General features: G+C 44.1%; 1 protein-coding gene across 5 annotated transcripts in view; it reads left to right on the forward strand.

Annotated features, from left to right (window-relative positions):
- neurl4 (neuralized E3 ubiquitin protein ligase 4) overlaps window positions 1-25,307 on the forward strand; it is a 138,666-nt gene that overhangs the window by 11,474 nt on the left and 101,885 nt on the right. For all 5 annotated transcript variants that reach the window (XM_060854813.1, XM_060854814.1, XM_060854818.1 and 2 more), the window contains exons 2-3: window positions 2,855-3,257; window positions 17,589-17,857. In XM_060854813.1, the coding sequence (XP_060710796.1) occupies window positions 2,855-3,257; window positions 17,589-17,857 (672 nt within the window). The remainder of the gene's footprint in view (window positions 1-2,854; window positions 3,258-17,588; window positions 17,858-25,307) is intronic.

The following is a 25,307-nucleotide window of genomic DNA, read 5'->3' on the forward strand; positions in this document are numbered from 1 at the left end:
TGAAGGTAAATGGAAGGTGTTGCATTCCAGATGCAATTCAACTGGTCAAACTAGCAGATTTGAAGCAAAGAAGAATAATAGATTATTAACTACTGCCAGTGAACTGTTCAAATATATTAACATCCCATAAACACACCTTTGACAAAAGACAAGTTCAGAAAAATAGATTATCTCACAGATGAGAAAACTCTGAGAGAATGAAAAGCGGGGAAAAGTTCCAAGCCATACTTCAAGACCCAGCAGCAGTGAAAACCTGCTAAAATCCTAAAACTAAACATCATCCTGGCTCTGCGGGAGCTTCACCCCACTAACTCATACTGTTTCTGTTGCTCCAAGTTCTTAAAAAGAACCCAAGGCGCCTCAAGCTGTTAGCTTTAAAAAAAACAACTCAGTGCATTTGTCTTAAAACCTCTATTCCAAAAATACCTAAGACAAAATATCCCTCTTACAGCCACCGTATCATCACAGCACCTACAGTGCTGTTAGGAAAAACATTCCAGGACTTTGACCCAGCAGCAGGGATGGGAAGTGTGTCAGATTTGAGCTTCCACTGTTCTCTGGGGTCACGCAAATCTCAGTGATTGACCAGGCTTTAAGGAAAGAAGTTCCTCCTCCTCTCCATCCTAAATACTGATGTTTTCAGCTTAGAATTGTGTCTGATTTTAAGGTTCTCCAGTAAAGGGAAATAATTCCTCAGCATCTAACCTCTTGCAGTTGCTGTTATGTCACACTGGAATAATGTGCTGGCAATTAAATCCTGCTATATACTAAATTATCACAAAAGTTAAAAACATTTTTAAGAGTATAGACAATTCTCCAATGAATCTTTTATTTATTTTTCAGGCCCAGATATTCCTGACACTCCATGTCAAATAACCCAGTATTTCCAGCTAAACTCATGGACATAGAACAGCCACACCACTGACATACCCAGTGGGTGCCTGACCATTGAGGAGCTAGCTGATTCAAATGGGAAATTATGTGATAAAACATGAAAATGTCCACTATGACTGGAACAAAACAGAATGTTATTTAAATGAGAAAGTTTACAGAACAGAGGGATTTGGGAGTCTGGTACTTTAAAAAAATTCATTCATGGGATGCAGGCATCGCTGGTTAGGCTAGCATTTGTTCCCATCCCAAGTTGCCAAGAAGGCAGTTGAGAGTCAACCACGTTTCTGTGGGTCTGCACACATGTAGGCCAGGCCAGGTAAGGATGGCAGATTTCTCGCTGAAAGGACATTGGTGAGCCAGGTGGGTTTTTCCAACAATTGACATTGGATTTGTGGTCGTCGTTAAATGTTTAGTTTCAGATTTTAATTGAATTCAAATTCCACCATCCGTCGTAGCAGGATTCGAACCTGGGTCCCTATTACCTAGGTAGCTGGATCGAACATCTAGTGATAATACTGCTCGGCCATTGCCTTCCAAAACATGAGCACACATTACAGCAAATGAGTAGGAAAGTAAACAAAGTTGCTGTTTATGACAGGGGAACATAGTATAAAAGTAATGAAGTTTTGCTTCACTTGAGACCATATCTGAAGTACTGTATACAGTTCATTCTCATTCTGTAAGAAAGGATATGAAAGAAGCAGTTGCAGAAATTCATTTGACTGATTCTTGGGACAAGAGGGTTACCTTGTGGGGAAATAGAGCTGTACTGCCCCTTTGTTCCAACTCATCCATGCTGCCCAGATATCCTAAATAAATCTAGTTAGAAATCACACAACACCAGGTTATAGTCCAACAGGTTGTCAACCACCTGATAAAGGAGCAGCACTCTGAAAGCTAGTGTTTCCAGATAAACTTGTTGAACTATAACCTGGTTTTATGTGATTTTTAATTTTGTACGCCCCAGTCCAAAACGGGCACCTCCAAATCTTCATTAAATTTAGTCCCATTTGCTAGCATTTGGTCCATTTCCCTCCAAACCCTTCCTACTCATGTACCCATCCTGTATTCAACAAGAATTGCTATTTATTACAATTAAACAGACAAGCAAACAATTATAAATCATTGACATAACTTGACTAAATAAAACTTGAGTTCCATTATTAACTCTCTCCAAAGCATGTGAGGAGACAAAAAAATAAAATGAGTGTCATGGATAGAGGGAAGACAGGGAATGTAATTCAGTCAGTGATCTCTGTTCATTGGGTCAGCTGAGTTGGTTCGTGTGCGCATCAGAATGCTGCTTCTTGGTGTTCAGTCTCTGGCTGCTTTCCCTAGCTGTAGGAGGTACAGGTTGGTTAGTGCATATTTATAAAAGATCTTTGACTTACTTACTAGGTTACAGCAATTGTTGAATAAATAATAACCCACAATAAGAAATAATAATTTTAAGTATTCAAGTTGGTTTTTCTACCAAAAACAGTCACGGTACCTGAGCTGGTGGAGATTTGATGACTTTCTGGTTGGCCCCTGAAGCTGTTCAGCTCCCTGATAATGAATCATATTGTTGTTGACAGTCAGGAGACCTTTGTCATCAATAGCTGATCAGCAGTCCACAGGCAAATCAGTCAGCTGATCCTCCATTTGTACACAGCCCGTGTCTCCAGCTAATCTGCAAACTGCAGTTCAATTACTGCTTGAACAAAAACTGCACTGACTCGTAGAGTCTGGTCACCTGCTTTCAAAACTGTAGTAATCCAGCAGCATTCCTTGATGATTAAAAGGGTCGTTTTCTCTTTGCAGCCCACAATCAAAACTACACAGAAGTGAAAAGACATGGTTTTTATATCACATGTACGAGATAATAGATGCTCGACTTGCCAGTGACCCAAACATCTCAAAATTGAGTGATAAAATTGCTTCAATGTTTCTAATGGCTTCTTCTGCCTCTGCTGTGCAGGTGAACTCCTGGAGTGGCTCGATTGAAATTGGAGTGACTGCCTTGGATCCCAGTACTTTGGATTTCCCCAGCAGTGCCACTGGGCTGAAGGGTGGCTCCTGGATCATTTCGGGCTGCTCGGTGCTGCGGGATGGGCGATCGGTGCTGGAGGAGTATGGCCAAGACCTGGACCAACTGAGTGAGGGTGACAAAGTGGGCATTCAGCGGACTGCAGGGGGTGAGCTGCACCTGTGGGTGAATGGACGAGACTGTGGGGTGGCAGCCTCAGGGCTGCCCCCACGGGTTTGGGGCGTGGTTGACCTGTATGGCAAGTGCACTCAAGTGACCGTGTTGGGCTGTGACACCATCCCTCGAAGGGAAGAAACACGCAGAGCCACCGCTGCCACTTCCACCACTGAAGAAGGTAATAGAGTTTTGTCTTGTATCACTTGTAAAAGGGTCCACTCGTTTACCTCCCTGCTCTCTGTGGGAGCTTGTTGTTAACAGGTTGTAGTCAACCTGTTTCGACAGAGCATGTAGTCTGCTGGAAAGCACTGTGCGAGGATATAGATTTCTGAAAGGGCTGTATACGTGCAACTCAGTTTTCATTTTTTAACTTTGAAAATTAAATTGCTCATAATAGTTTACTGGTAAATTAGATTCTAACACCCGACAGGAATGTGCTGCACTTCTGCTAAATGTAGGAGAGCAATTCACATTGTACGCACGCTACTTCCAGCAGAAAGGTGGACCGTTCAGTTTGTTTGCTGGTGTTGTTGCTGAACATGAGCATCCCCCACCCATCTTCATCTTGTCTTATCAGCATATCCTCCTGTTCCTTTCTCCCTCATATCAGCTTCCCCCTTCAAACAATGCTATCCCTGCCCATTTCTTGTGGGAGTGAGTTCCAGAATGTCCCATTTCCTGAGTGAAGACCTCTCTGCTGAACTTACATTGGGGTTTTTTCGGAATGTCTGAACTTGACGATCCTGAGTTCCTACCCTTCTCCGAAACATCTTCTCTACATTTACCCTATCAAACTCTCCCATCATTTTAAATACCTTAATCAGGTCGTCCCTCAGTCTTCTTGAAAGAGCCCCTAGCCTGTTCAGATTCTCATGATTGGTAAAACCTCTAAGCTCTGACAATTTATTGCTGCCTTGATGTCCTTTATGTAGTTTGGAGATCAAATATATTTATGTTTTTCAGAGTGTGGTTTAATTTGAGAGGTGAGAGCATTAGATTTCGAGTTTGGAAGGGTGGCTTGGGGGTGTTCACTCTCAATTTGGTGGAATGAGTTAAACGATGAGGACAACTTGCACAGACATAATTTACATTTACTTAAATAGAGTGGTGGGGCGGGCTGATTGAATTCATTTTGGATAAATGATCAAGGAAATTATGTCCTCTGTTGGGGAAAAAGAATCATAGCATGAGACTACAATCTTGAAATTTAGAACCAGGCTTTTCAGTTCCCAACACACAGGAGAGGACAAAGCTGCCAAACGTTAAAGGCTGGAGCTCAATTGATGTTTTCTCCGGGTCAGTAGATTCTGTTGTTAGATAGGATCATCATGGGATATGGGTGAAGGCAGATAATTGAAGTTGGAATTAAGATCATGTGTGATCTAACTGAATTGCAGAACAGGTTTGTAATGTTGAATGGCCTCATATTCCTCTATATTTTATGTCTACTTCCATTCCTTTTTGGGGATAAAAATGCTTTGCCGAGCTCCTAGAATTTCCTAATCCGCTTTTACAAATTATTTCTTTCTAATGAATCAACAGTGACTTAGAATTGTAGAATGGCTGTAGCTCAGGAGGAGGCCATTGAGCCTATCATTGTTTCCCAACTGGAGCAACTCACCTAGAGCCAGTGCCCCACAGCAGACCAATTTTTTAATTCTCTTCAGTCTAATTTAGACTATTTGCTGTTTAAAAGTCACACTTGACCTTGCTTCCACTACACCTTCGGACAAGACATGCCCAACTCTAACCACTCACTCCAAGAGAAAGTTTCTCCCTGTGTTTCTGTTGTTCCTTTGATCAATCACCCTCTAGTTCCTGATCCCCTGGCCGTGAGAACAGTTCCTTTTTGTTGCGTTCATCCAGACTCCTCATGAATTTGTACACGTCTATCAAGTTTTATTTAAACATCCTGTTCAAGACAAACAGGGGTTCAGCTTCTTCAATCTGTCCACATAACTGAAGTTCTGCATTCAAATCACGCGGTGCCCAGAATTGGACGCAGTATTCCAGTTGAAACTGAACCAACATTTTACACTGATTTACACTGCAAACACTATTCTTAGGTGACACAAAGGGCACATGTATACAAAGAGGCTCCCATTGTCATTCTGAAGTGAAGGAAACCAATAATCAGTCTCGAAGGCGATGCTACCAGAACGTTGTGAGAGCCAGGACTCGGTAACCTGAGTGATATCCTGCATAGTGTGGGTAATGGAGTCAGACTGCAAGGTTTTTGAAAGGTAACTGCTGAAGTGAAATAGGCAGAAGTGGCTATTGCAGATGCTGGAGATCAGAGTCAAGATTAGAATGGTGCTGGAAAAGCACAGTAGTTCAGGCAGCATCTGAAGAGCAGGAAAAACGATGTTTCAGGCAAAAGCCCTTCATCAGGAGTTATTCCTGGGATGAAGAGCGTTTGCCCGAAGCACCCATCAGAATGGTGGGTGGAAAAGGCAGAGCAACAGGGTGAGTGCAGCGAAGGAGTCGTATGCGCTTACATAGAGATCATTTTCATGTCGTGGGTCATCATCTCGACTGATTTTTCATAGCAACCTTACCTTTATAACCTGTGCTCCAGATTCTTGTCGCATTCTGTCTTTGCTTCTCTGATTTGTTTTTTCAGTACATCTCTGAACCTTCCACATTGAGTCTAATTCTCAGTTCTATTCTCCACCTGACATCAGTTATATACACCATTTTTGCTTCATCTTATGCTGTTTCTCAACCTTTCGTTAACCAGGGAATCAACGCCACCTTTAACAATCAAATAGATTCCAAAGTGATTCATAACCTGGATCAGTACGTGGGACTATGATGAAGTGGTCATTATAGAGACTTGATTGAGGAAGGGACAAGATAGAATGTCTCAAGGCGAATGTCACATCTGCACTCAGAGAGAACACATGGAGAGCTCATACATTAAGGCAATATGGATGCAGCTCAAAAATAGGAAGGACACAATCATTCTGTCATACTGTAGGGGCCCCAACAGCTACCAAGACATTGAGGAGCAAATATGTAGGCAGATTGTGAAAAGTTGCAATAACAACAGGGTTGTCATTAGTGGGTGACTTTAACTTACCCAATGTTGACTGGGATTCCTTTAAGTTAGGCAGGGCAACTGGGGCATCCTAACAAAGAGGGTTTCTTGATATGGTACATGGATAGTTCAACCAGCGGAGGGGCTATTCTGGACCTTGTGTTGGTGAATGAGTGTGGACATGTGACTGACCTTTCAGTGGGACAGCATTTTGGAAACAGTGATCTCAACCCCTTGCACATTATGATAGCTATGAATAAGGATAAGTCAGGACCTTGTGGGAATGTAATAAATTGAAGGCAAATTATGTCAGTATTAGGCAAGATGAAGAAAAGTTAAGTGGGAGCCACTGTTTTCAGGCAAGTCCGCATTTGCTATGTTGGTGATTTTTTTTAAAGATCTATTGATCAGAGTTCAGGGCCAGAATGTTCCAATAAGAAGCAGGGACAAGGATGGCAAAGTAATGGACCCTCTGATAACAAGGGATGTTTAGATTAGATTACTTACAGTGTGGAAACAGGCCCTTCGGCCCAACAAGTCCACACCGACAATCCAAAGAGCAACACACCTAGATCCATTCTCCTACATTTACCCCTTCACCTAACACTACGGGCTATTTAGCATGGCCAATTCACCTAATCTGCATATTTTTGGACTGTGGGAGGAAACCGGAGCACCCAGAGGAAACCCACGCAGACACGGGGAGAATGTGCAAACTCCACACAGTTGCCTGAGGCGGGAATTGAACCTGGGTCTCTGGTGCTGTGAGGCAGCAGTGCTAACCACTATGCCACTGTGCCGCCCCAATTGTTGTGAATTTAGTCAAAAGGGAAAAAGCATATGTACAGTTTAGGAAGCTCAGATCAGACAGGGCCCTCGAGGAATATAAAGAAAGCAGAAAAGAACACTAGCAGGACATCAGGAGAGCAATAAGAGACCATGAAATGACCTTGGCAAGTAAGGTTAAAGAGAATCCCAAGGCATTCTATACACTCATTTAAAACAATTGGATTACTAGGGAGAAGGGAGGACCACTCAATGATAAAGGAGGGAACTTGTGCTTGAAGGCAGAGGATGTGGGCGAGATCCTAAATGGGTCATTTGCGTTGGTATCCATCCAGGAGAAGGACATGGCGCATAGTGAGATTAGTGTGGAGCATGCTAATATGCTAGGGTGCTTTAAGGTCAAGGAAGAAGAGCATTAAGGTGGGTAAGCCCCCAGGGCCGAATGATATCTGCCCCAGGTTATTGAGAGAGGCAAGAGAAATTTCTGGGGCCTTGACCACAATCTTTGTATCCTCACTCTCCACCGAAGAGATCCCAGATGACTGGAGAGTAGTGAATGTTTTTCCTCCGTTCAAGAAGGGAAATAGGGATAACCCAGGAATCCTTAGACTGGTGAGTCTCACATTGATCATTGGGAAGCTATTGGAGAGAATTCTTAGCAATAGATTTATGCAGACTAAGAAAAGCATGGCCTAATTAGGGAAAGTCAGCTTGGCTTTGTATGCAGCACGTCAAGTGTAATAACTTGATTGAAATTTTCGAGGAAGTGACTAAGTTGATCAATGAGGGTAGAGCAGTGGATATTGCCTCCATGAATTATAGTAAGGCTTTTGTCAAGATCCCTCATGGTAGGCACATCCAGAAGTTTAAGGTGCATGGGATGCACGATGACTTGGCTGCTTGGATTTAGAATTGGCTTGCCTGTGGAAGTCTGGGTAATGGAAGAATGTTTTTCTGGCTGAAGATCCATAGCCAGTGGTGGTCAGCAGAGATCTGCACTGGGACCTCTGCTGTTTGCAATTTATATCAATGACTTGGATGAAAGCATTGATGGGCGGGTTAGTAAGTTTGCAGATGACATAAAGATTGGTAGAGTTGTGGATAGTATAGAAGGTTGTCAAAGGATACAGCAGGATATAGATCAGCTACAGACATGGGTAAAGAAATGGCAAATGTAGTTTAATCTGAGCAAATGTGAGATATTGCACTTCGGGAGATCAAATGTTAAGGAAAAGTATATAGTTAATGGCAGGACCCTGAACAGCATTGATGCCAAGAAGGATCTTCAGGTTCAAGTCCATAGCTCCCTGAAGGTGGCCACTCGAGTAAATAGGGTGGTAAAGAAGGCATGTGGTGTGCTTGCCTTTACTGGTCAGGACAATGAGTACAAGAGTCAGGATATAATGCTGCAGCTTTATGAAACTTTAGACCGCGTTTAAAATATTGCGCTCAATTCTGGTCGCCATATTACTGGAAGGATGTGGAGGCTTTGAAGAAGGTGCAGTCAAGGTCTATGCAGGTGTTGTCTGGATTAGAGGGTAAGAGCTATTATGAGAGCTAGAAAAACCAGGGTTGTTTTATCTAGAGTGGTAGAGGCTGAGGGGAGACTTGATAGAAGTCTATAAAGTTATGAGATGCGTAGTTGTGGAGGAGATGTGAGGGCAAGTTATTTTACAAAGAGTGGTAGGTGTTTGGAAGGTGCTGCCAGTGATAGAGGCAAATACGATAGGGATGTTTAAGAGGCTTTTAAGTAAGTACATGAATATGATGGGAACAGAGGGATATGGACCAAGGGCAGGCAGGAAAGATTAGTGTAATTTGGCATTGTGTTTGGCACAACATCGTGGATCAAATGGCCTATTCCTCTCCTGTACTGTTGATGACTTCCAGGGAGACCAACTTTGGAGGAAAAGGGTATCCTTTAAGAATTACAGAATGTTGTAGGCATAGGAAGGAGAGATAATAAAGTTGCTTCAACCATAGGGATCACTTTTTAAAAAAAATTAGATGTATCAGACACTGAGAATCAGTGCAGGTCAGTGGATGATGGGACGGTGGATGAATCGCACTTGTGTGACTTGGCCTGCAGAGGTCAGTGATGTGGTGTTGGCCAGGAGAAGGCACGTGTGCCATGAGCCACAAAACTCTATTCAACCGCAGCCCGACAAACTTATGCATACCACCATTTTACCAGTACCGTCAAATCTGGTTCATTGAAGAGCTCAAGCCAGGCACACAACGCCAGTTGCTTCAGAGAATAAGACTTCAACCTGAAGTTAGAACACAAGACAACTTGTGTGTGTAAAATGGAATGCAATACATAGAACCTAAACTGGTCTTTGACTCTCCTTGAAACAACTTCTTTGCATCTACCCTGCCAAGTTCCATCAGGTTCTTGGATATTTCAATAAGGTTGCTTCTCGTTCTTCCAGACTCCAGTGGGTTCAGGCCAACCTTTTGAACTTCTCATAAGACAATCCCTCCTACCTGAATCAACCTAGTGAACCTGCTCCGGACTGCCTCCAACGCCAGTATAGGGAACCTCGATTATCCGAACAAGATGGGTGGGCACTTTTTGGTTCGGATAATTGATTATTCGGTTAATCGACTCAATGCCTTTCCTCTGGGCCTCTGAGTTTTCTATTAAGTCTGCTCCCCGTTCAGGAGACTAGCAGCAGCACAGCGCGGACAAGCCCTCACCAGCCCCCCCGCCCACCCCTGCCCCAAACACCGCCCCCACCCCCCCAAACCCCATCCAACACTGCCCCATCCACCCCCAAACCCAATCTAACCCCACCTGCCCGCCCCCAAACCCCACCCAAAACTCCCTGCCCACCCCCGCCTCCCCAAACCCCATCCAATTTGCCCCATCCGCCCCCAAATCCAATCTAACCCCACCTACCTGCCCTCAAACTCTGCACAAAACCTCCTGCCCGCCCTCCAAAATCCCACCCAAAACTGTCTGCCCATGCCCCTCCAACACCCCCCAGGCTGCCCCCCCAAAACTCCATCCGCCCCCGCCCCCTCTCTGGGGCAGCCAGACTGGACACCAACAACAAGGCTGCTGCTGTTGCTGCTGCCTTTTGGGACATGAGTCTCTAAATAGCAGACAGACACACAACTTTTTACTGTAACTTTTTGACAGATTCCACCTCTGCCCTGTACAGGACCATGTTAGAGAGATTATCTGAGGAAGGGGGGGTTTAGGGTACAACCCTGTGTAGAACTCCAGGGAAAGTGTGGGGAGAGAGAGAGAGGGGGGGTGGGAGGTCAGTCATTTCGAGACAGTGTCTGCGTTCCCATCGGTCCAGGACTGTTCTCGACAGCACTTTTAATCACTGTAAACAAAAGACACGATCAGTGTTAGACATACGTCTTTGATGTAATGTTCCTGTTGGGACCTCGAGATCTCCTTTGGATAATCCGATTTTTGGATAATTGGTATTCGGATAATTGAGGTTCCTCTGTATATCTTTCCTTGGGTAAGGGGGCCAAAACTGTTAGCAGTGTTCCAGGTGTGATCTAAGTAGTGCCTTGTGTAGTATTAACAAAACTTCCCAATTTCCATATTCCACCCCCTTTGAAGTAAAGGCCACATTCTATTTGTCTTCCATATTATTATAGAGCAGCCCAGACCACCTCAAAACATTTCAAGAAGGTAGTTCAGACCCTAACGTTACTAGTTGTTTTAAGCAGGTGTACAGTGGATATTTCAGGAGTGATGCAGCTGGCCCAACCACTCAGTGTTACACAAAACACAATTTATTTATAGACTACTGAATGAAACAGAACCAGATTTAGAATAACTTAATCGATCTGAAAAGCCAGTTGACTCTATCGCAACTTAATGATGCAGTTCCAAATATTTGCAACATCCCAATAAACACCAGTTATGACGTGGAGGTAAACCCATCTGTTAATTAAACCAAACACCCAGAAAAGGTCACCTCGCCTCGTGATCTGTTAAAATGTGAGTGACAGAGAACTCCCAATTCTGCTATTTAAAGAAAGTAACATCAATTTTTTTTTAGCTCTAAAAGTGAACATTAAACAATAACTATTCACAATTCTAAGCCCCCTTTCTCTTAACTGCTGACTATCTGCCTCCAACTTAAACAATATGCTGTTCCAATAAGGCACTTATTAAAATTACATCAACTTAATTTCAAAACCACGTAGTTGCTGTCTTCTTCTGTGTCTTCAGTCTTGCAGCTGCTGATTTCCCTGGGTCGTTGCCCGTTTTTTGCTGTGAGTATGTTTGACATGAAAAGACACCTTTGATAGAGAGAGTTTCCTAATTTCTTGGAGAGCAAGATGTTATATGTGTAATTCACTCTCTGTCTGTAGCAGTTGCTCTTTCACCAATTTTCAAACTGGAGTTTTATGCCCCCAATATCGGATCATCTCATTGGTCCGATGTTGGCAAAACAATGAATTCAAATTTGATTGGGTTTTAGCATCCTGGGAATAATTTAAACTTATTGGTTAAATTTGAATTGTTGTCAAAACAGCAACCAAACCTCATGTATCCATTTCGCAGCCAAATGTTACATATTTTCAAATTTCCAGTACACTCTGGGGCTGCCATCTAGTCATATACACAGGTGCTGCTTGTGAGCTCTCAGTTCAGAACAGCATTCTCTTTCTCTTAAAGGTACAATAGACACCTTCAACATCATAAACACTCCTTTGGCCAAAAAAGTTAAAATCAAACACAGGTTTTTACTGGAGAAATGTCAGAGAGAGAGATAAAGGATCAGCATGGAACTGTTTCTTTGATCAGCAGCCTCAAATACTGACTGCTTGTTAAAACCAAATCAAACCAAAACCCTAAATTGGGAGAACTGCCCCCTCCCCTTGATTGCACAAGTGTTTTAAAAGAAAGACTTAAAAGCATTCGCGTAGATATTTCCAGACACATCGAAACCTCTGCCTTTATGACCCCTCTGGGAAAAAAAAACAAGGACAACCTAACCTTGTTAAAGGAGCAGCGTTATCCCAATATTACACTATAAACTTACCAATATTTCCTAATTACTTGTTCTATTACAATTACTATTATATGCTCCTAGAGCCAGTGGACCTTAAACCTGGGCCTCCTGGCCCAAAGATAGGGACACAACCATTGTGTTATGAGAGGCCATTGCTGTTGAACTGGTATGCTTACTTCCACCACTTTTCCTTTGTCTATCTTCCTTGTTGTCTCTTCAGAGAATTCTAATAAATTTGTAAGGTGTGATTTTCCCTTCTTCAAGACATGCTAACCGTGCTTGATTTTGTTATGTGTTTCTGAATGCTCTTTGTGGACTGAAACACTTTTCCAATAACAAATCTTAAGCTAGCTGGCTTATAGTTACCTGTTTTATTTTGGTTTCCCTCCTTTTAAAATAAGGATATTACATTGGCGATGTTCTATCACTTTTCTAGAACCTCAGGATACTTGGAAGATTATGACGAGGCATCCATTACCTTTGCAGCTACTTTTTTTTAAAAAGATTCATCCCATTAAGTCCAGGAGGTGTGTCGGTCTTTCGCCCCACTAGTTTCCCTTATACTTTTTCTCATTTAATAATTTTTTTATTTATTTCCTTTTTTTCTTTTGATTATTTATTATTTTTGGAATACTGTTAATAACTTCTACCATGAGGACCGATGCTAAATATTTGTTCCTCTCCTTTGCCATTTCATGTTTCCCCATTACTGTTGCTCCAGTCCCATTCTCTAAAGGGCCTGTAATCACATTGGTGTGCCTTTCTTTTTCTTATGTAGTAAAGGGATCTCTTGCAGTCTGTTTTGATCTCTCTTGCAAGTTTATCCTCAATGTTTATTCTTTTCCCTCTGCAATACTTATAAAGTTCTAGCATTTCCTCCCTAACAACATGGTGGTGTCCCTACACCCCAAGGATTACCAATGATCAAGAAAGCAGCATACCACCATCTTTTGAAGGGCGATTAGAATTGGGTAATAAATGCACGCCTAGCCAGCAATGTTCACGTTGCATGAATAAGTAAAGAACCAGAGCACAATGGAATCCATAGTACAGACTAAAATGTCTTATGACATGAATGAAGTTTTCACCTGTGGTTTGGATGGGATAGAACCATTGATAAAATGCAGGAGGGCGTTCAACCCATGGTGTCTGGGATAATTATTTGCAAGTACTTTACAGTTAGTCGCACAGCATTGCTCCTTCCCAGTTGCCCTACTTTTATGTATTTTTTTCCAAATCTGCTTTCTAAGAATTCCAATCAAATCTGCTGCCAGCTTTCCTGATCACAACAACTTGCTGTGGCTAAGAGAAAACTGTAGTTATGGCCCATGCCCAAGCCCCATGACTCCTGATGTGCCCATAAACATTAATGATTTAATCAAAGTTCATAAATCCAGTTTACCTTGCTAATGGAATCGAGTTAGCAGCAATTATTGATCAGTTTTCTGTACTTAACAGCAATTCCTATTCATTCCAAATAATTGAATAATAACCACAGGCAAAACAAACTATAAATTTACCAACATACACCTCTAACAGCCGGCTGGCTTCAGTACTTGTTGTTACTGCACGCAGATAGGTAGATTGCTTCTTCCAATCTGCAAATCTTTTTCCTGTATTGTTCACACGTACTAGCTGTTCAGTTGCCCTGCTGATTCCCTCTGGCATCCATGACCAGTCACAATTGTACAAACCAATCAGCTACCAGTTGCTGGCTGAATCTCCCTCTGTTCACAGCCTGGTGCCCTGCACGGAATCTCCCTCTGTTCACAGCCTGGTGCCCTGCACGGAATCTCCCTCTGTTCACAGCCTGGTGCCCTGCACGGAATCTCCCTCTGTTCACAGCCTGGTGCCCTGCACTGAATCTCCTTCTGTTCACAGTCTGGTGTCCTGCACTGAATCTCCTTCTATTCACAGCCTGGTGCCCTGCACTGAATCTCCCTCTGTTCACAGCCTGGTGCCCTGCACGGAATCTCCCTCTGTTCACAGCCTGGTGCCCTGCACCGAATCTCCCTCTGTTCACAGCCTGGTGCCCTGCACCGAATCTCCCTCTGTTCACAGCCTGGTGCCCTGCACTGAATCTCCCTCTGTTCACAGCCTGGTGCCCTGCACTGAATCTCCCTCTGTTCACAGCCTGGTGCCCTGCACTGAATCTCCCTCTGTTCACAGCCTGGTGCCCTGCACTGAATCTCCCTCTGTTCACACTCTGGTGCCCTGCACGGAATCTCCCTCTGTTCACAGCGTGGTGCCCTGCACTGAATCTCCCTCTGTTCACACTCTGGTGCCCTGCACCAAATCTCCCTCTGTTCACAGCCTGGTGCCCTGCACCGAATCTCCCTCTGTTCACACCCTGGTGCTCTGCACCGAATCTCCCTCTGTTCACAGCCTGGTGCCCTGCACTGAATCTCCCTCTGTTCACAGCCTGGTGCCCTGCACGGAATCTCTCTCTGTTCACAGCCTGGTGTCCTGCACGGAATCTCCCTCTGTTCACAGCCTGGTGCCCTGCACCGAATCTCCCTCTGTTCACAGCCTGGTGCCCTGCACCGAATCTCCCTCTGTTCACAGCCTGGTGCCCTGCACTGAATCTCCCTCTGTTCACAGCCTGGTGCCCTGCACTGAATCTCCTTCTGTTCACAGCCTGGTGCCCTGCACTGAATCTCCCTCTGTTCACAGCCTGGTGCCCTGCACTGAATCTCCCTCTGTTCACAGCCTGGTGCCCTGCACTGAATCTCCCTCTGTTCACAGCCTGGTGCCCTGCACTGAATCTCCCTCTGTTCACAGCCTGGTGCCCTGCACTGAATCTCCCTCTGTTCACAGCCTGGTGCCCTGCACTGAATCTCCCTCTGTTCACAGCCTGGTGCCCTGCACCGAATCTCCCTCTGTTCACAGCCTGGTGCCCTGCACCGAATCTCCCTCTGTTCACAGCCTGGTGCCCTGCACCGAATCTCCCTCTGTTCACACCCTGGTGCCCTGCACTGAATCTCCCTCTGTTCACACCCTGGTGCCCTGCACTGAATCTCCCTCTGTTCACAGCCTGGTGCCATGCAGTCTTCGTTCTTCGCAACTGAATCTCCCTCTGTTCACAGCCTGGTGCTCTGCACTGAATCTCCTTCTGTTCCTGCCCTGGTGCCATGCGGTATTCGTTCACCTCCACTGCTTGAAGAAAGATGTTGGTAAACACCACTCTCAATTGGTTCGCAGCTTGTTTTCAAACGTGCAGCAATGTCATCCATAGTACTTGATTTTAAAACAGAGTTTTTCCCATTTCAATCCTCAATCAAAAATAATGTAAAACGATATGTTGCAGTCTTTATAGTGGAATTAATAGAAATGGAGTGACTAGACGCTGAACTCCTGTGAAGATAAACTGGGGAGCATGAGAGGAATTAGACAAAGTAGAAAGATGGAGAGTCAAAGGGACTTAGAGTCGTAAAGGCAGGCCTTTCTCCGCAAATTGGTCCATGCCGACCAAAATGTCTATGCACGCTAACCCCATTTCCCTGCACTTGGCCCAAATCCTCCTAAACCTCTCTTATCCATGCATTTGTCCACATGCCTTTTAAATGTTGTTAATGTACCCGCCTCAACCACTTCTGCTGGCCGCTCATTCCACATGCATACCACCCTCTGTGGAAAAAAGTTGCCCCTTGGATTCCCTTTTCTTTCCCTCTAACTTAAACTCATACCGTCTCATCCTCAATTCCCCAACCCTGAGAAAAATACTGAGTGCATTCGTTCTGTGATGCCTCTCATGATCTTAGATACTTTTATAAGGTTCCTCTCTGTCTCTTGCACGCTAAACAGAAAAGTCCTAGCTTGTCCAACCTCTCCCTATAAGTCAGACCATTGAGTCCTAGCAACAGCCTTGTAAATTTTTTCTGCACTCTTTACAGTTTAATAACATCTTTCCTATAGTAAGGCGACCAAAACTGAACTCACTAACATCCTGTACAACTGCAACGTGACATCCCAACTTGTATGCTCAGTGCCCTGACTGGTGAAGGCCAGTGCGCCGAAAGCTTTCTTCAGTGCCCTCTCTACGTATGACTCCACTTTCAGATAACCGTGCATCTGAACTCCAAGATCCCTCTGTTCCGCTACACTCCTTAAGGCCCTTGAGTTGATGGGGAACAGTAAGATGTATGGCACCTTCCCCTGCAAAACCCTGCCTACACCTCCCCCCTCTCTTCCATGCAAGGCTCCCAAGGATAATTTCAAATTCAGCACAGATTTACTTTTGCTTCCTCCAACCTCATCTATTGAATCTGGTGCTCTCAATGTGGTCTCCTCTACGTCAGAGAGACCAAGCACAAACTCGCAGAACGGTTCAGAGAACATCTCTGGTCTGTACGCACTAATCAACCCCACCTTCCCGTGGTCATCCACTTCAACCGTCTCTCCCACTGTCCTAAGGACATATCCATTCTGGGCCTCCTGCATCGCCTACACAAGGCCACCTGCAAACTGGAGGATGAACACCTCGTTTTCTGTCTCAGGAGCCTACATGGCATGAACATTGAATTCACCAGTTTCTAAATCTCCCCTCCTCCCACATCATCCCAGATCCAACCCTCCAACTCTTTTCCACCCTCTTGTCCTGACCTACCTGACCATCTTCCTTCCCACCGACCTATCACTATCACGTCCTACCTTTGCCTACCTTTCCCCTCCACCCTTCCTTTCGCCTCTCTCTTCGCACCCCCCCTCCACCCCCCCCCCCCCCCCCCCCCCCCCCCCCCCCATTTATCTCTCAGCCCCCTTTCCAAACCTGAAGAAGGGTCCTGCCAGAAGCATCGACTCTCTTGCTGTTCAGATGTTGCCTGGCCTATGTGCCTTTTCTAGCACCATACTTCATCAACAGTAGGAGGTATTGTCCAGGTGTATCTCGAGTTACTGGGACTGGTGAGGGTGAAGAGAGCACTGAGGAAGGCTTTATGCAGATAGTTGGCAGTTAGAGCACAGGAAATTTGCTTTGATACAAGAGGCTGTGCTGCTCGATATGATTCAGCCTGGTCTGGAGATGCAAAAAGGTAAACCAGTTCTGTGTTGACATCTTCCACAAGGAAAGGAAGTTAAATAGCACAATATGGGAGGGTGAGATATGCCTAAATGGGAAAGGGATAAAAATGCTTATTGAGAAATCCAAAAGACTTCTGGTTTAAGCTTAACTCTTGGTGGTGCATTGAATTTTTAACATTTCATTATGAGGTGACTGCTTATAACATTTGACCACTCTCTTTTCCCACCCCACCCACCCTAACCATCTTTGTTCTGCCCCTTCCATTTACACCTGTCTCTTTTTTCTCTCTTCGCCCCCTTTCTTCCTTCCTTCCCTCCCTCTCTCCCCTTCTCCCCTCTCTCTCTCTCTCTCTCTCTCTTTTCCACCTTCCCCTCTCTGCCCCCACTTTTCCCCATTTCTCTCTTTTACCCTCTCTCTTCCCCTTCCCACCCTTTCCCCTTTCCCCCCCTCGCCCCTCCCATCTTTCATTCTCTTCCATCTTCCAACCTTTCTTCCTCTTCCTTCTTTTCTCATCTCTTTCTCTTTCCCATTTCTGATTTCTGTCTATTCCCCTATTCCTCCCTCTTGCTCCCACTTTCCCTTCCCTGCCCCCATCGCACCTTTTCCTCCCTCTCGCCCATCCATTTGCTGTCTCTATTGTGCTGATTGGCTGTTCCTCACCTTCCTGTCCAGGTTTTGTGGGGATGGAGCTGTCAGATGTTGTGAACAATGCTATTCTCTCGGCGTATACCGGGAGCTTGCTGAACGTCAGCCTGGGCAGCCCGCTGGACAGCAGCTGCTCAGTCACCTCCAACGATGCCCTTCTCTTCCATGAGAAGTGTGGCACACTCATCAAGCTCAGCAACAACAACAAGACAGCCGAGCGGCGCCGCCCACTCGACGAGTTCAACAATGGCGTCGTCATGACCAACCGCCCATTGCGGGACAATGAGATGTTTGAGGTGAGCAGTGGAAGCTGGATTAGGTGTTGAGTATCTGCTTGTGTTAATTGATCGCCGGATTTTAATTGATTGTTTTCTTCCACTCTCCATCTTGCCATCCCATCAACCTGGTCTCCAAGATTTTGCTCAGAATTGACTTTACAAGTAGAACTGTGCCCAACCTCCTACCTTGTTGTGATCTGAATGCGATGTTTGCTGCAGCACCTAGATCTTGTGGCCCTGGGAATGATGGTACTGGGTCATCTTGATCTGAAGTAGTTCAGTATAACTGAGGGCAGGAAACTCAACCCCATTGATAAGGCCACTGGAGCCATTTACAGACCCAGACCAAATAAAGACTGAAGTTTGCCTCGGTAAAGGACACTTGGAAAGCAATTGGGTTCTTTCTGCAACCCTACATTTTCACACTTTGCTTCACTGATACCAGTTTTTGATTTCTGCAATTTTCTTTAAATAGAATTCATTTTCTTAACTTCAGAATGCGATTTAAACCCCGGTCTGGTATTAGTACCCGCATGTTCATCTTTTCCCCAGATAGTTTTTGCACGTGTGACCCAATAACTGGTGTTTTGTCTCCAGTTAACTGCCACATGAGACTGGAGATCAAATAGTGAACAATAGAGACCAGTATCTGCACATTTTTAGCCACTGGGGGAATTGTTACAATCCTGGGCCGGGCTCGTAAACTTGTGTTTTCATCTGACTAGTAATTTATTTTAAAAGTTAGAGTCCCATGCAGTTAAGAGAATAAAGGCACAATATTCCATGGTTTTGAACAATCAACTATAAACTTGACTCTCCAAAGTTAGAACAGGAATACCATCTATAATATATGTACAATTTGTATTCTAACGTTCAGAATTAACACAAGTCAAATATAGATAACAAACTGTGATCAAACATTCTACCTCACACATTGAATTGAAAATGTAAATCCCATGGATTTCTCCACAATACCACCTCCTCCCTTCAATCCAATGTTAGTGATACAGTGGATAATCAAATCTTAGTCAAACTTCACAAAGCATTCCAATTGATCACTTTTGACAACCTGACCTTCAAACTCCCTCAAGAGAGGCTCCATGATGGATAGTCTGACAGACGGTTCACATTCTAGTATTTCATGTCCTTTTTTGGGGTCTGTGTTCCTCTGGATTCTGCACAGTGCACTCCAGCACTTAGTCTCAGATGCATTTCTAGCTTTTCACTGACTGCCAGGTTCAACATGCTAGTACTACACCTTGAGTTTCCCCTAAATTCTAACCTTATTCAGTTGTATCAAGCACATACTATTTGTAGGCTTTTCAACGCCAGTCAGCTTGACTGAATTATTTGCAAGCTTCCCTGAACTCGCTTCATCTTCCAGGACTTCCTGATCCCCAAACTAAATGGAGCTAACTAACTGACTTTGGGACTTCTCATGGAGTCCCCTGCAGAGAGCCAGTGTAGTTCAGTTGCCTTCCTAGTAGTGCAGCAAAAGGCCACACTGTTCTTGCCTGAAGCTTGCTTCTCTCTCCCTTTCTCACTGTGTCTCCCAAATACAATTGCTTTCTAACTGCCTTCCACATTGAAACTGGAGTGGACCTCGAAGTGTTTTGGGGTGAGCTGTGGAGAGGCTGAATAGGCTGGGGCTGTTTTCCCTGGAGCGTCGGAGGCTGAGGGGTGACCTTATAGAGGTTTATAAAATCATGAGGGGCATGGATAGGATAAATAGACTATGTCTGTTCCCCCTGGGGTGGGGGTGTTCAGAACTAGAGGGCATAGGTTTAGGGTGAGAGGGGAAAGACATAAAAGGGACTTAAGGGTAACATTTTAATGTAGAAGGTGGTGCATGTATGGAATGAGCTGCCAGAGGAAGTAGTGGAGGCTGGTACAATTACAGCATTTAAAAGGCATCTGGATGGGTATATGAATAAGAAGGGTTTGGATGGATATAGATCAAGTGCTGGCAAATGGGACTGGTCGGCATGGATGAGTTGGACGGAAGTATCTGTTTCCATGCTGTACATCTCTATAACTCTATTGAAAACATTGCACTGGTATGGTGGCTCAGTGGTTAGCTTTACTGCCTCTCAGTGCCAGGGACCTGGGTTCAATTCCAGCCTTGGGTGGACTATATATACAGAATTTGCATGTTCTGTCCATGAATGCATGGGGTTCCTCTGAGTGCTCTGATTTCCTCTCTCAGTCCAAAGATTCGCAAGTTAGCTGTGCTAAATTGTCTGTACTGCCCAGGTAGTTGGGGACAGGGTGTAGGGCTGGGACTATGGGATGCTATTTGGAGAGTCAATGCTGACTCATTGGGCTGAATGGCCTCTTTCCACAACGTTCAAATTCAAAGTTTCTATGATGAGGTCACTTTGTGCCTAGACAGTATTGAATATAAGCATTTGCTAAATGGGTTACATTGTAAATGTTGTGTGCAACACGCATTATTTTCATCACAGAATGAGCACCAGTGTTCCTTCCAACTACAATAACTTATTTATATAGCGTATTTCATGTGAAACAAAATTTGTCCAAGTCTTATAAGGAGATGTGGGTAAAGTTCTTGGAGAGGTTACATAGGAGATTAACGAGAATAATACCAGCAATGAATGATTTAAGATATAAGGAAAAATTAGAGAAAATTGGCCTTATTATGCTTGGAGCAGACAAGATAACAAGTTAACATTATTGAGGTGTTCAAAATTATGAACAATTTGGACAGTGAAGAAGGATATTCTTCTTTGGTTGGTTGGTATATCTGTAACTCGGGGTCACAATTTCAAGACTGTCAGCAAGAGAGCTAGAAACTAGCTGGGTGGCTCTTTCGGGAGTCAGTCAAGGCATGATGGGTTGAATGGCCTGTACTGTAAATTCTAAGATTCTATGACGTAAAGCTTTGTCAATGAGATTTTGTTTTTAAAACTCACTTTAAAGTGGAAAATCAGGTAGGTGAGGCAAAGAGGTTTTTTTGGGGGGGGGGGGGGAGGGGTGGCGCAGTTCTAAAGCTTTTGGCCTGAACAGTTGATCACCAGACTCAGTGACTGAGCAGTAGGAAATGGAGGATGCTCCAGAGGCCAGAATTAGAAGAGCAGAGAGGTCTCTTTGATTGGAAGGCTGAAGGAGGTTAGGGGAAGGGGAGACCACAGAGAGATTTTAAAACAAGGATGAGAATTTTAAAATTAAGGGGTGGATGGATAGAATAGGGCAACAGGAATTAAATTAAGATATGGACAGAAGAGTTTTAGATGGTATAAATTTTACAGATGGGAGAATTTAGGAGAGCAGCCCTGAGAGTTTTAGAAAAGTCAAGTTCAGAGGTGATGAAGTTTTCAGCAGCAGATGAACTGAGGCAGGAAAAGCCACATGGTGCTATGGAGGTGTCTACAGACAACCTTTGTGGCACCACGGATAATGGTCAGAAGTACATCTGAATGTGACACCAAGATTGTGAATAGACTGGTTTCACCTGGAGACTGTTGCCTTGGGGGTGGAGATAGTCATTGACTAGGAGATGAAAAATTCCTGCTCAACTTAATAATGCTTTCTTATTTTTGACTGACAGGTTGAGATATTTCTGAGGAAGTGTCACTGGACGTGCAACTTGTGCTTTCTCTCCACAGCTGCTACCAGACCTGCTGGGTTTTTCTAACAATTTCTGTTTTGTTCTGATTTCCCACCATCTGCAGTTCTTTGTTATTTCTTGAGATACTTCAGTTCGGTACAATTATTTTTCTGACTTGAGGTTAGTGTTCCGCAAGGATCAGAGCTAAGACCTATATTTGTTGTAGTGCATGCACAGATGATTTGGATGAAAATGTAGGTGGTCTGACTAATAAGTTTGCAGACGACACAAAAATTAGTAGAGTTGTGGATAATGAGAGCAGTTGTCAAAGGATACAGCAGGATACCGATCGCTTGGGAAGTCAGGCAGAGAAATGGCAGCTGAAGTTTAATCTGGACAAATGTAAATGCATTTTAGGAGGTCAAATACAAGAGAAAAGTGTACAGTAAATGGCAGATCCCTTAGGAGCATTGATATGCAGAGGGATCTTGGGATGCAAGTCTGTCACTCCCTGAAACTGGCAACACAAGTGATAAAGGAGACATACCGTATGCTTACCTTGATTAGTTGGGTTATTGAGTTTAAAAATTGGCACATCATCTTGCAGTTACATAAAACATCAGTCAGTCCACATTTGAGGCATTGTGTGCAGTTCTCTTCACCATCACACTACAACAGGAACGTGGAGACTTGAAGAGTGTGCAAGAGATTTACCAGCTGTTGCTTGGATTAGAGTGTATTAGCTATAAGGAGAGGTTGGGCAAACTGGGATTGTTTTTGGTAGAGCAATGGAGGCTGAGGGATGATCCAAATAGAAGTGTACAAAATTATGAGAGGTACAGATAGGGTGGATAGTCGGTGTCTTTTTCCCAGGGTGGAAATGCCAAATACTAGGCTTCACAGGGTTAAGGTGAGAGAGGGCAAGTTTAAAGGAGATGTTCGAGGTAAGTGTTTTCCACAGACAGTAGTAAGTCCTGGAAATGTGCTGCCTGGAGAAGTTATAGAAGCAGATTCAACAGCAAAGTTTGAGGCGTTTAGGTATATGACAGGCAAGGATACGTGCCATATACAGGCAGATGGGATTATTTCAGAATAGCATGATGGTCAGCACAGGCATAGTGGGTCAAAGGGCCTGTTCAGGTGCTGCATTGTTCTTGTTGTGCACTAGTGATCTTGCATAGAATTGGATTTAAGCTTATATTGTGAAAATTAAGGGAGGAGTTAGTGTCCGGATAAATACAATATTGCAATAAATGCAGTATCTCCAATTGAAAGGATGTGACTAGTGATGAAGCTGAAGGTTTTCCTATAGAGTCACCACTTTTCCTAGAGGTTGAAACATGAGGACTCAGGACAGAAAGTAATACAGTGCTGGTCTGAGGCAGTGGAAGAGCTTCTGGGGGACTGCTTGGAATTGGTGGACTGGACCAGTACCCTGCCACCACTGTCACGGACTTCGTTAGCAAGTGCATAGAGGACTGTGTACCAAACAAGTCAATTCATATAATCCCCAACCAGAAAATATGGATGAACTGGGAAATCCATTGCCTAACCACTGAATAACTTCCTGTACTGGATCCTCAAAGTTTAGTTTCTGCTTGTAAGCCAGAACAACCTGATAGTCTGATTTACCAAAATGCGAGATGGAGCAGTTAGGCGTCTTTGATTCACAAACAATTATGATTATTTTCTCCAAAGCTACTTCGCATAAATTTTCCAAATTCTCTGAAGAGTTGGATTAATTTAGTAACTCCTACCTTTTTTTATACTGTGCTGTAATGAATCAATACCTTCACCTCTGTTAATCATCATAGCCACTTGAGTTGTTCATTAGTCACTGGGAGCTGATACTGTTGCTGTTACATATTCGCTTGCACAGGCATCTCCTTATCTAACACAGTTACCGAAAACAGGTCAAATATGCTTTCTTCTTTTGCCACTTTGTCCTCATTCCCCACTGGCCTACATCAGTTTCTGGTTAAGCAGAGTCTTGATGTTAAATGTGTTCAACCGTATCAAACTCCTCCATAGCCTTGTCCTGTCCCTGTCTTGCTAATCCCCTCCCAATTCCATAACACTCCGGAATATCTGTGCCCCTTTTCTTCTAATCTTTTCAATATTTTTATTTTCTTTACTCATTATAAAATGACTGCTGTCAGATGTATTGCTGTGAATGTTGGAGCTACCTCCCTGAACCGAGCAGCCAGCGAACTCCTTTTCTGTGTCATTAAAATCAACCAATGCTTTCAGTCATCCCCGACCAACTCCTTTTATGTTAATGTTAAATGTCAGTGTTCACTGCTATTATGAAGCACCTCGGGGAAATTTTAAATCTCCTAGCCCTGATGGGCTACATTCTAGAGTTCTGAAGGAGGTGGCTGAAGAAATAGCAGAGGCATTGTTGTAACCTTTCAAAAGTCATTGGAGTCAGGGAAAGTCCCAGATGATGATTGGAAAATTGTTGTTGTAACCCCCTTATTCAAGAAAGAATCAAGACAAAAGATGGAAAATTATAGGCCGGTTAGCCTAACCTCGGTTTGTAACATTCTAGAGTCCATCGTTTTCTAAATTCATGGAAGTGCAGGGTTGGATTAGAACAAGTCAGCATGGATTTAATAAGGGGAGGTCACGCCTGACAAACCTGTTAGAATCTTTTGAAGGAGTAACAAGTAAGTTGGACCAGGGAAACCTAGTAGATGTTATCTATCTAGACTTCCAAAAGGCCTTTGATAAGGTGATTTATGGGAGGCTGCTGAGTAAGGTGAGGGTCCGTGGTGTTCAAGGTGAGCTGTTGGCATGGATTGAGAATTGGCTGTCTGACAGAAGACAGTGAGTTGGGATAAAGGTTTATCTTCGGAATAGCAGCCGGTGACCAGTGGTGTCCTGCAGGGTGCAGTGTTGGGGCCGCAGCTGCTCACTTTCTATATTAATGATCTGGATGAAGGGACCGGGGGCATTCTGGCGAAGTTTGCCGATGATAGGAAGTTAGGTGGACAGACAGGTAGTACTGAGGAGGTGGGGAGGCTGCAGAAAGATTTGAGGCGAAAGTGAGGACTGCATATGCTGGAGATTAGAGTCAAGAGTGTGGTGCTGGAAAAGCACAGTAGGTCAGGCAGCATCCGAGGGAAAGGAAAATTGACATTTCAGGCAAAAGGTCTTCATTCCTAATGAAGGCTTTTGCCCAAAACATCGATTTTTTTTTCCTCTCCTCAAATTCTGCCTGACCTGTTGTGCTTTTCCAGCACCACACTGCAGAAAGATTTAGGTAAAAACAATGACTGCAGATGCTGGAAACTAGATTCTGGATTAGTGGTGCTGGAAAAGCACAGCAGTTCAGGCAGCATCCAAGGAGCAGTAAAATCGACATTTCGGGCAAAAGCCCTTCATCGGGACTACAGGCAGAGTGCCTGAAGGTTGGAGAGATAAATGAGAGATTCAGGCAGTTCAGGAGAGTGGTCCAGGAAATGGCTGAGGAAATTCAACGTGAGCAAATGTGAGGCCTTGCACTTTGGGGGAAAAAAATGAATGCAGACATGGACTATTTTCTAAACTGAAAAAATTCATAAAGCCAAAGTACAAAGTACAAAGATATCTGGGAGTGCTAGTCCAGGATTCTCTAAAGGTTAACTTGCAGGTTGAGTTCGTGATTAAGAAAGCGAATGTTGTGTCGTCATTTATCTCGAGGGTTGGAATATAAAAGCAGCAATGTGCTTCTGAGACTTTATAAAGCTCTGGTTAGGCCCCATTTAGAATACTGTGTCCAATTTTGGACCTCACACCTCAGGAAGGACATACTGGCACTGGAGCGTGTCCAGCGGAGATTCACATGGATGGTCCCTGGAATGGCAGGCCTAACATGCAATGAACAGCTGAGGATTCTGGGATTGTATTAATAAGAAT

Source organism: Hemiscyllium ocellatum, chromosome 44, assembly GCF_020745735.1.
Source record: "Hemiscyllium ocellatum isolate sHemOce1 chromosome 44, sHemOce1.pat.X.cur, whole genome shotgun sequence".
NCBI lineage: Eukaryota > Metazoa > Chordata > Chondrichthyes > Orectolobiformes > Hemiscylliidae > Hemiscyllium > Hemiscyllium ocellatum.